This window comes from Leptosomus discolor, chromosome 15 (assembly GCF_034619465.1).
Source record: "Leptosomus discolor isolate bLepDis1 chromosome 15, bLepDis1.hap2, whole genome shotgun sequence".
NCBI classification, from domain to species: domain Eukaryota; kingdom Metazoa; phylum Chordata; class Aves; order Leptosomiformes; family Leptosomidae; genus Leptosomus; species Leptosomus discolor.
In genome coordinates, this window is record NC_141405.1 from 11,002,978 (window position 1) to 11,014,763 (window position 11,786).

The 11,786-nt window shown below is 58.1% G+C and overlaps 1 protein-coding gene across 1 annotated transcript; it reads left to right on the top strand.

Moving 5' to 3' along the window:
• The first annotated feature begins 3,515 nt into the window (after positions 1 to 3,515).
• Positions 3,516 to 11,481, top strand: LOC104340684 (TBC1 domain family member 24). Its single transcript, XM_086473657.1, has 7 exons — positions 3,516 to 3,618; positions 5,455 to 6,487; positions 6,780 to 6,938; positions 7,916 to 7,979; positions 9,443 to 9,538; positions 10,226 to 10,502; positions 11,336 to 11,481. The coding sequence occupies exons 1-7, from the start codon at positions 3,516 to 3,518 to the stop codon at positions 11,479 to 11,481; spliced, it is 1,878 nt and encodes a 625-aa protein (XP_086329783.1).
• The last annotated feature ends 305 nt before the right edge of the window (positions 11,482 to 11,786 follow it).

The window sequence follows — 11,786 nt, forward strand, 5'->3', positions numbered from 1 at the left end:
CCTCCTTCCTCCTTCCCTCCCTCCTTCCCTCCCTCCTTCTTCCCTCCTTCCTCCCTCCTTCCTCCCTCCTTCCTTCCTCCCTCCCTTCCTCTTTTCCTCTTCCCTTCCTCTTTTCCTCCTTCCTCCTTCCTCCCTCCTTCCTCCCTCCCTTCCTCTTTTCCTCTTCCCTTCCTCTTTTCCTCTTCCCTTCCTCTTTTCCTCTTCCCTTCCTCTTTTCCTCTTCCCTTCCTCTTTTCCTCTTCCCTTCCTCTTTTCCTCTTCCCTTCCTCTTTTCCTCTTCCCTTCCTCTTTTCCTCTTCCCTTCCTCTTTTCCTTCTCCCTTCCTCCTTTCCTCCCTCCTTCCTCCTTTCCTCCCTCCTTCCTCCTTTCCTCCCTCCTTCCTCCTTTCCTCCCTCCTTCCTCCTTTCCTCCCTCCTTCCTCCTTCCCTCCTTCCTTCCTTCCCTCCTTCCCTCCCTCCTTCCTTCTTTCCACCCACTCCCTTCCCCACCACCATAGAAACCCAGGCCCAAGCAGCAGGTCACCCTGTCCCTGTCCCACCCTGGGCTGCAGTTCCTGATGCTCAAGGGTCACTTTAAACCCCCTGCAGCCCCCTGACACCTCCGCATGCCAGCGCGGGCTGTCCCCCTCGGGCAGGGCTGCCCCAGCTCCCCGCAGCCTTTTCTCCCCAGCTCCTGCCTTTCCCCTCCTTTGGGCAGCAGCCCTTTCCCTTCTCCAGACCCTCAGCCCCATCCCATGGCCCTGCCCATCTCCAAGTGACAGTCCCCCTGCCCACGCCAATGTGCCTGTCCCCCTCGACCCCATCCCCGGGCTGCCAGGAAGCCGCCCTGGTGCTGGTCCATATATTGACATGGACATTGAAATATTGACACTCCATATTTCAGCTGCAAGGGGCTCTGCAGTACCCGGGCGGTGGGCACAGGCCCTCGCTTTTGCAGCAGCCTCCGTCCAAGCCCAAAGAGCCTTTCCCACACCTGATCTGCCAGGATTTGGCTTCTCTTTTTTTTTTGGGTGGGTGTGATTGATGACGCAAGTCAATGCGCACACAAACATGGGTACAGGCACCCGACAAGCAGCAGCAAGGCCCTGATAGCGATGTTTTATGGCCCTCGTAACTGCTCTGGCGTGCCACGATAACAAGCGCATCCTCATCAGTGTATTTACAGGTGGCTGCAACGCCCGCTGTGCTCCTGGGGAGCGCTCGGACCCGGCAGCCAAGCCCGTTTGGCTGGGGCGGCTTTTGGGCGAGGAGCAAGAGGAGCCACACGTGCCAAGGGAAACAAGCGCCACCGGAGCGATGCCACCCCCGGGGCTGCTCTGGTGAGCTGCCGAGCACCCCCAGGCACCACCTTTGCTCTCCCGCAGCGGTGGGGCAGGGCTGGGGGACACCTTGGGGCGGGGAGCAGGGGCACATCCCCCTCTGCTGCGGGACAGGGCTGCGGTGAAGGGGCTGAGACTGATGCTCTCAAGGTGGGCACTTGGGACCGTGAAGCCATGGCCAAGGAAGACCCATGCGCCAGCAGTGTCCTGGGCACGAAGACAGTGCGGGCTCCGTCCCCGGGGTGACAACTCTTCTCAGCAGCCCTCTTCGCACATCCAAATCGAGCTGGCTCCTCTCGCAGGCAGTTACCATGAAACATTGATGCCCTTCAGCTCCGTGGCTGCTCCGGAGCCAGCACGGCCTCTACATATTTAATTTTTTTCACCATTAAAAACGCATGAAGCGATGATCCATTTTGCGCTGTCCCTAATTCACTTCCATCTCCCATCTCGGAGCAGAGTGTTTGCCAGGGAGCAGGCAGGCAGATGTGGGGGGGGGGCTGCAGGAGGATTCGGAGCTGCTTCAGTCTCAGGGAGAGGCACCCACTGTCCTAGAAAAAGCAAACGAGGAGAAGGCGGCCGACAAGGTCCTGGGGAAAGGCAGCAGGACCTGCTGGTGTAAGAGCCTGGGCAAAAGGGTTTGAGCTGGAGAGAGAATAAACGACCCCTCGGCACTGGGAACCAGAGCGGGGTGCAGTGTGGGGACCCCAGGGAGACCCAGGAGTGGAGCTGTGAGCCATCACCTGCCCCTTTGGACACAGTGTGTGGAGCAGAGCCACCCGTTGGGTGCACAGACAGGCTCTGGGTGCAGAGTAGGAGCCTCACCCTGGGAAATAGCCCCTCGCCTCCCTCCCACCCAGCACAGCACCCTGGGGGGCCCTTTGCTGACAGAGCCCCTCGCCCCCAATTTCTTGGGCTCCCAGCTTGCCAGGAGCAAAGGGAGGAGAGGGATGACAGGACAACCATGCTGCTCCCATCGAATTTTTGGCACATCACGGAAGAGGTGCTTCATCCAGAAAGGGGAGGGTCTGCAGAGGGACCACTCTAGCTCAGCGGACACTCCAAGACCACCGGTGCCGGCGGATGCTCAGGGATGCGCCACAGGTGCAGGCAGACCTCGCAAGCAGGGAGGCGAGGCAACACCCAGAGTTGCTGTTATCACAGGAGAAAAAATCTGATTTTTTAACGAAAAAACCCTCTTAACAACCTTTAAGATGCCTATAACAATGCCCACTTTTAAGTGCAGCCTGAACTGTGAGTTCTCCAGGTAGCGACGTTGGATGGGCGCAATGTGGCTGGGAGCATCTCCCAGCTCCTGGAGGGTACTTTTCCTCCAACTCAGCTCTTCTGTCTGTGAATACAATATACGGTTTGTAATTCTGCATTGCATTTTGTGGCTTAAAAGTCAATCGATGCCAACTATTTCAAAGGGGGATAGGTTGGAAACACTGAAGCACCAGAACTGTGCCTGCAACGCTCACGTTTTGTGCTCCCACTCAGCAGCTGAGTACACCGGAGGCACAGGGTGCTGCAGGGGGCACGTCTGCATCGCCCCAGGTTTCTGTTGGCTGGTGCTAAAGAAGTGGCGCAAACACAGCCGGCACAGCCCTGGCACACCCACCGCCAAAAAGTGTCCCTAAGGGTGGCCGGGGCAGTGGCAGAAGGGCATCACTTAGTCCTCGTAGCCCCCATCTCTCCCTCATCACCCGGTTCCTGGCGCTCACTGCCCACGTGCTTCTCTTTCCGACTCCCCCGGGACCATCCAGCGGGAAGCGGTTGCAAACCCACTAGCTGTGTTGATGTTTCCTTCGTTCAAGGACGGGCGATTGCCGCCGCAGCCCTGGCCCTCCCTCACCGCCGCAGCACCCTCCCTGCCCCGTGTGACGCTGGTGAAGGGAGTGAACCCCAGAGCGGGAAAATGAAGGTTATCCTTGGGAAAAATAAATGATTAAGTTTAATGGCTGTGTTGCTGGTTTGATGGCTATCTCATCCCACGGGGTGTTTACGTCCCCCTCCCCAGCCTCGGCGCAGAACTGGGGCGGGAAGGGGGGACGCAGGCATGGGAGCTGCTCCACCCCTCGCCCTATTTACACCAAATAAACCTCCTGTGCCGGCGGGCTGGCACTCCCCTTAAAAGGCAGAGCAGGGGATGGGGACGGAGGGGACCCAGCGGCGGGGTGCACCGGAACCTGGGCACATGCTGCAGGTGGGGCTCAGCCTGCCCTGCTCCCTAGGGGGGGCGGCTGGTGGCTTCCCCATGGCTGAGCTGGCCGAGGGTGATAACACGAGCACTGGGCAAGGTGAGTGAGCTGCGGCCAGGGACAGCCGCACGCCTCGCGCTGGGGAAGATGAGAGAGGCTCTCGCTGGCCCCACTAGTGCTGGGGACACATCCAGCAGAGGAGAGGGGCTGGACCAGACCCACATTTACTTCCCCACACCCCCAGCATGTCCTGGGGCGGGCAGAGCTGGAGCCACCAGCCAGCACCCTGGGCTGGGGCAATGACAGCCATGTGGGCTCTGGTTGATGCTTCTCAGTATTTCAGGCAGGGCAGCACGCTCCTGATGTGGGTGGCTGCAAGGACAAGGTGAATTTGGGGACAACGATGGTGCAAACAGCCCCGCTTCAACCTCAATGCTTGTTTTAGCCCGGTGTCTATGGCTAGAAGCCTGGGTGACTGTACTCAGAGTCTGCCTGTCTTCAAAGCAGGGAGTCAGGTGGAGCAGCAGCCGGCTAAAACTGCTGCCCTTTCCCTGAACCTGATCTGCTGGTTTTGCTGAACTTGAGCAGGAGCCAAACTGAACCGGAGAGCAGGAGCCAGAGCCAGACCCAGCCTGAGAGTAGCCCAGGCACCCAGACCCCTTCAACATGCCACCACATGCTGCCACGCACACAGCCCACAGGGCTGGGACTGCGCTGTCCCCCTGTGTCCCCCTGGGGCCAGAACAGAGAGGTTTGGCTGGGTGCAAATCCATCCTAGACTCCCCAACCCAACCGAGCACATCCAAGATAAATGTATCAGAGAATTAATGTGTGCGCTAATTGACTTTATCCTTGCCAATTAATCGCCGCCCAGCAGAACTTACCCATGCGGAGACAACTCCCGTCTCCTTGTACAGGGTTTGGAGCTGAGCTCTCTTGCAACCCCAGGAAAATGCTGCTCACTTCTCTCTAGGAGGAGCTCAAACTCTGCTCTTCCCAGCACAGGGCTGGCAGCTGGCACAGCCCTGCCATGGTGCTGTGTGCGGGAGCCTCCCCTGAGGGCACCCCGGGGACCTTCTGTCTCCAAGGGGCTTCTCAGATGCTCACTAGCCCCTGCGTGCGGTTCCCTGGATGGGGTCTCTCCAGGTGCATGGGGGCATGTAGGAAGCAGGGACCCTTTGGCACCCCGCAGACCATTCCCGCACCCTTGATGAGCCCCTCTCCACTGCAGCACCTTCTCTTTGCACCTTCCCTCTGGCACCCAAGCAGCCAGAGGGGTTGGAAGACTTTTGCAGGAGATTTTGGCAGGAGGCAGCAAGAGAGAGGGCAAACACCCGAGGCCGGCTTTGCCCGCTCCATCTGGGCTTGTGGCAGCCTGGTCCTGGGCTGCCAGACCCAGACAGGACATTGCCTCCTGCCCCGTTCTGTCCTTGGCCTCAGCATCACTTGGGCCCCCACTGCCTGTGAGGTCCCTCCTCGCCCCTGCAGAGCTGGGCTGGGACCAAGCTGCTCCTTATCTTCAATGGTTCAACGCTGGTGTCTCATGGTCATCCCCAAGGGACAGGGACTGTGTCCCTGCTCTCTGCATCTCCTTCTCGGCAGGTCACAGGCTGGGAAGTCAGGAGCTTTTTGAGGGGTGCAAAGCCCCTCCCGGTGTTCTGAAGCAGCCCTGACAACCAGCTGGTACCTGGCCCCACGCTTCCCTGAGCCCCTGGACAGTGGTTTCACCAGGGGCCTGAGCTGATGTGAGCAGGCAAGGGCAAAGTGAGCAGCTCCAGCCAGACAAAGCCTTCTGGAAACCTTCCCTTTGCAGGCTGGAGAATAACTATTGAAATAAAAGACGTTGCTGTAAGACTTCAAAGCGCTGTCAGCCGGGGTGAAACACTGTCAGCTGGGGCAGTGAAGTGTGTTGAATAAAAGGTCTTTGTCCTACAGAGATGTTTGGCTCATCTCCAGTCACCGTCGTGATCACATCTGAGGTTGACAGCTGGGACATCGATGCCTCCTGTCTGAGCTGTGGACAGTTCGTGGATTGGGACAGGATGCCAGATGCGGAGCAACAGGCCCGTATCCCCCGAGACATCCTCAGCAAGCCCCCGAAGGAGATGAAGAAGCTGGCAAGAGAAGGCTACTGGGCAGCGAGCCGCGCTCTGAGAGCTCAGGTCTACCACCAGCTCATCCAGCAGGTCGCCTGCCGTCTCGTCACCCCAGATGCTCTTGTCTACAGGGACGTGGCAAGTCGGCTCTTCGGGAAGCTAAGTGTGAGCTCGCATCCTTTGCCTGAGTTCCTGGAAGGATGCTCCATGCCCACCTACTGCCTCAACATGGAAGGGGTCACCGCCTTGAAGAAGATCCTCATCTGTGTTGGCAACCTTTTCCCCGACATAACCTACAGCCCGATCCTCCCCTCTCTTGTGGCTCTGCTGCTGCACTACAGCGAAGATGAAGCTCAGTGCTTCGAGAACATCTCTCGCCTCATTGCCAGCAATGCTCCCCACACCAGCTACATTGACCAGTCCTTCCTGGCCCACCAGGCCTCCTGCATGACTTTTGGGGATCTGGCCAACAAGCACTGCCCAGCAGCTCACAAACTCATAGCCAGCACCTCTGAGAATGTCTTTGAGGTCTACTCCGAATGGTTATCGTGGCTCTTTCACGACCTCCCCTTCAATTATGCCATCCGCGTCTTTGATGTCTACCTGCTAGAGGGGCAGAAGGTCCTCTACCGCATTGCTCTGGCCTTGCTGAAGCAGTACAGGCTCTCAGTGACCTCCGCCGAGCTGGAGGGGACCGACATCAAGGCAGGCCTGCAGGCTTTCGTGCAGAACGTTGCTAAGCACGTGACTGTCGACAAACTCCTAGAGAGAGCCTTTGGCATCCGGCTGTTCTCCCGCAAGGAAATCTGGCTTCTCCAGATGGCCAACAGGAAGGCGTTAATGGAGAGGGGCATAACCATGGTGCAGAGCAGGTAAGGAGATATCTGCTTGCCAGCTCTTGGGGCTAAGCAGACAAAATACGAGTTACAGTGGAGATACAATATAGGGGGAGCTTCAGGTATCTCCAGTAGCTTTGGCTGTGCTGGGTGCCTCACAGCCCCTTGGGGGGAACCCTGTTAGGAGGCACTGTACAGTTAGAGCTAGTGATGTGAACAGAAAGCTCACCACGCAAAAAGCATGACAAAACCTGATGCATGGGGGCTGCACCCCTAAAAGCAGACAGGCACCCCAGCTTGGCAGTAATGGACCCCCTCCCTCGCACAGGCAGTCCTTCCACCTGGCCGTGGACATACAGAACTTCATCTCCAGCACTGTAACAGCTCAGGAGATGCGCATCATCTGGTCCTGGATCCCTGAGCGCTTCTCCCTCTTCCCCCCGCTGCTGCTCTTCTCCACCTCAGAAGATGGGTGCAGCCTGCAGAGGTAAAGCATCATCGGCCCCTTGGGTCAGGTCGGGTCGGATGGGCCAGGTGTCAAACTGGGCAGAGGTTGGTGGTGTAAGAAGGAGCAACGTGTAGTGTCCGTGGGGTACACCTGAGGTCTCCTGCAGACTCTCCTGGGCTTGATTCAAGACCTTGAGTGTGGCCTGGGCCAGTGCTGGCTGTAGGGGAGAGGGCTCAGTGAGATGGCAATCAGCAACTTGGCACTGCACGGGGAACATTGAGCCCCGTGGATGTGCTGTGCAGGGGACATCCCCATGTCTCATGCCGTGCCAGGCACGCTATGATCAGCCAGGTCCAGCCAGCACACCATCCCCAGGACTCCAGCTCCCTCCCAGTGGCACGGAGCATGGGGTGGCTGCTGGATGCTGCAGCCAGTGCTGCGGCTCAAAACTGAGCTGCAAAATGAGTTTGCCACGGACTTCCCCAGCTGTGAAGCAGCAAAAGCCTTCCAGTGGGCTGAGGCCGCCTTCACATGAATGTTTTCAGGCAGGAAACCCAAATCTGCTCCTCTGCAACAGGGTGCAGAGCCCAGATTACAAAACACATTCAGATGAAAGAAAAGCAAGGTCGTTTGGTAAATTCCCCCCATGAAGCATCCTCCTCCACCCCTGTGGTGCCTGAGGGTAGGGTGGGACGAGTTGGTATTTGGATTTATCTGAGCTATGACCTGCTTCACCAAGCAAAAATGATGACTTGGGAAGTCCCACAAGCCAACTCCCTCTGTTCCTGCACGAACACTGAAGCTGCTTGAGCTACATGACAATGAGTTTCTGCTGCTGTCCTTCCAAGAGCTCCCTCGGGCCAGCTGCCCACACAGCGAAAGGCTGAGAAGAGCCACCCCTGCTCTCCAGTGTCCTTTACAGCCTCACTCTTGGCGCACACCAGAGGTCTCTGCGTGGCATGCTGCTCCTGGGTCTCAGACCCCCATCGACCCAGCCTCCTCGTTCATCTCCACAGGTTTTATACATGCTGTGAAGGCTACGAACCAACAGTGCTGCTCATAAAAACCACAGAGGGGGAGGTGAGTATTTCCCAAGCAGAGAAATGGGCTGTGCTGGTACTGGTGTGGGGAAGGGGAATGGGTGGTTGACCCCCACCAGCACTTCTTGGAGCAGCCGCGGGGCTGTGTGGTCCCTCTCCTGCCCTGCCCTGGGGTCTGTCCCAGGTCCCAGGAGAGAACAAACTGCACCTCCAGCACCGAGACTCACCTTAGACACAGGCTGGTCTAAAGGGTGCTGCTGGGGGGAAACAGAGGGGTTGTCAGTGAGATGGAGAGAGGCCGTGAGTGATACTGTGTTACTGCAAATACAGACTAAATCACGCAGTCCTTGCTAAGCAGCCTTTCCTGAAGTCAGCAGATGCTTTGTCTGAGCCAGGACTTGCTTTTAATGCATTAAATGCAAGGATCTCTGATTGCAAGAGCAGCCACACGGGGGGAATGGAGGAGAAATAAGGACAGCTTCTACAATATTTGAAAGTCGTGAAATAACTGCAAAAACCCCTGAGCCAGGCCTCTTCCCGGGGACTCTGAGAGTGGCTCATAAACCCGTATTTTATCTCTCCACTCTTCATCAAACAGCAGAGGCAAGTTCTGTAAATTGTTCTGGTATCCCAAAGATTTATTGACCTACCAGTCCTGATTTCCCAAGCCTGACACTTCAGCGTGGTGCAGAGATAAACACCCTGTCACCCCCTAGGGCCTTGTGCAGACAAGAGAAGGTGACTTATAAAACCTTATTTCCTACACATTTTAGCTCATTTTATTCCTTAGCTAGTATCAAGGACAGGCACGAGTGCCCACCCCTCGGTAGGTTCCCTCCAGCCGCGGTGAAGTCAAGGACGTCCGCACCACAGTCAGCCTGACCACGGGTGGAAGAACCCCCGGGACTGGTTAAAAGCCTTGCAGGTGAAAAAAAAAAAAGTGTTACCTGAGTCTTTGCCATTTCAAAACACATTTTCTCTGAAGACTCATAAACCAGGTGACCACCTCGCCACCATCCAGGGGCCAGCTGAGGACAAGGGACTCCCAGCCCCCCGCCCACAGCGTGATGCCATGCTGCTCATACAGTGCTTTGAGCCAGTTAGTCCTTTCCAGCGCTGGGCGCTGGACTGGGCTCGGGGGTGGCGGGCACAGCTCCTACTCCCAAGCCCGGCCCAGGGAACACACCAGCACAGCCAGACAAGCCCTGCTCACTCCACCAGCACGCAGCTCACTGCAACCGCCTCTGCTGCAAAAGAGCAACCCCCCAAATCTCCCAGAGCCCCCCCTCAGGGACTGAAGCTGAGTGGACTCATGTCCAGAGCACCAGAGATTTGTCAGTGCAGGATTTAGCTGGCATAGCAGAGCTTGGCTCTGCGATTCCCCCTGGGGACCTCGCAGAGCCCTTGCCCTCCTGAACACACGTGTGATGGCCGGTGTTGCTGGGGCTTGCTCTGGGCCCAGCTGCCACCCCCGCTGACAGCTCCCTGTGCTCTCTCCCGAAGGTGTGCGGGGCGTTTCTCTCCTCTGACTGGAGCGAAAGGAAAAAGAGCTGTGCAACACCAGGATTTTTTGGGACAGGGGAGTGCTTTGTGTTCACTGTAAGTCACACTTTATTTTTTATTTTGTTACACTTACGGGTTTGTCTATTAATTACTTTTTCCTTTACCCCTCTGACCACCCAGGGCATGGTGGCACCAAGCTGCCCCTTAGCTCTGGCAAGAAGCGGCAGCAAGAAATTGCTGTGCTGGATCAAAGGGAGAACAAACTCCTGCCTTGGGTTAGCTGGCTTGTCCCAAGCCTCCAAGGCAATGTGCCATAACCCCTGGTGGGTCCTGGGGCATGCTCCTGGGTTGACAGCGGGGCAGCATGCGAGGCAGGATGGGTTTCTGCCCTGTTTGCTCAAGGCAGCTCCTGGATGGAGCATTCTCAAATGAGCCCTGGGGTCCCTGCAGGGGAAGCAGTCCGAGTTGGTCCAAGAGATCCTGGGGGCAAGGCCAGCATCCATCTGGTATCCCACCAGCATCCATCCAGCATCCACCCGGGAAATGGGGGCAATGCAGGTTTGCCCATCTCCGGCAGCGCCTGGCAAAAACAAAACCAACCTCTCAGCCACAGCCACCTCCAGGGCAGCCCTGGCACTGCCAGGGAGCCTTGTCCCTTTCTGGCCCCGGGTCCGGACCTGGCACAGAGAATTTGGCCCCGACTCGCCTGGCCAGGCAGCACCTTCTTCCCCCAGCAATAGAGAATCCCCAAAGGACAGGGCTCACCATGTTTCTCCTTTCCAGGTGCGCCCCGAGACAGAGAGGTACGAGTGGGTGTTCATCAAGAAGCCAGAGCTGGCCAAAGCCGTGCCACGCTCACGCCAGCGGTCGCCTTCCCCCTCTGCCGCATCCCTCCTCGGCTCCTCCCCGGACAGCCGTGGCACCAGCTCAAACCGTCTCACTGTGCCCCTGCTGCAGAGGAAAGGACGTCTCTCCCCGTTTCTGGCCATCAGGCATTTCCTGCTGCCCTCCAAAACAGCCTCCATGTTCATGTCCGGGTCTCGGGAAGGCATCATTATCGGTAATCAGTGAATGGTGGGCACCCCCCCCACCAACACAGCGCTGCTTTGGCTGAAAAGGGCTCTACTCCAGATTAAAATCTGAGCTGCCTGTAGAGGCAAAGACCTCCTGGTTTAGGATATCAATTTAAAGTCAGGGGAGATGGAGTCAGTCCCCTCTTCTTCAAATTAGGAGAGTGCAAAGCTGCACAAGGGCAAGGACTCTCCTGAGAGCCCCAGAGCGGCTCTGCCAGCCGAAGGGGAGCACAATAGCTCAAACTTCCTTCCCAGCCCTTCCCTCCGCTTTGTGCGGGATGGAGAGGAGATGTAGATGGAGATCAGCCCGAGGACAGGCCAGACATGGTCACCCAGAGCAGACATGCCAGCCAGGCGAGGCTTGGGCATGGGGGCTGAATCTTGGTGCCCCACCACCGCCAGGGTGGGCTCGGCAGAGGACCGCAGCAAGTCAGAAATGCCTGCAGCGCTGACAGCTGCCTCTGCCTCGCTTCCAGCCCTCGGGAGCGGGATGAGGGCAAGCCTGGCTGCAGGGATGCAAGGAGCATTCCTGGCTCTCCAGCTCTTCAGGCAGTTTAATAATTCAGCTTGTGCTACCAGGGCAACCTCTCGCGCTGGCTGCCCTGCAGAGAGCTCTCCAGGAGCTCTGCCTCCACGCTGACATCCTGATTAGCAGGGAAGGCAGCTCAGGGCAGCCCCAGCCCAGCTCTGCGCTGTGGCCAAAGGACAGAAAGCTGAGAGATGGGCGCAATCCCGAGAGACCTCGTCAGCTGGGCCAGTGCCCCTGCTTGGGTGGCGAGGCGGGAAGAGCGGATCCCAACCATCTTGCTTGCTTTTGCAGGTGGAGGAGGAGGCCAGGCTCTGTCCCTCGATGCCAACCTGCTCTGGGGACGCACAGAGCACTGCGAGACCTTCGACAACCCTCCGCTCTGCCAGGAGAACTTCAAGGTGCAGCTCTTGGAAGTGTGGGGCTTTCAAAACGCCTAGGTCCCATGGGGGACAGCCCCTCACCACGCCACCCACGGAGATGGGGACCCCTCGCCGTGCTGGCCGCCACCCGAGCCTGCCTGCTGCGGTCTCTGCCGGCAGTGCCGCAGGCACCACCGCTCGCCATCCTCCCCTCCACGGTCAGCCGTCGTGGTGGTGTGGAGAGAGGGCAATGCGGTGCCAGGAACGGGACTGTGGGCGCTGCCTTTGGGGACATTTGAGGTCCTTTCCTGCAGTTTAGACCCAGCCCACTCCAGCCAGTCTCTCCCAGTTTAGGATGCTGGAGGGGAGGTGAGCCAGTCCAG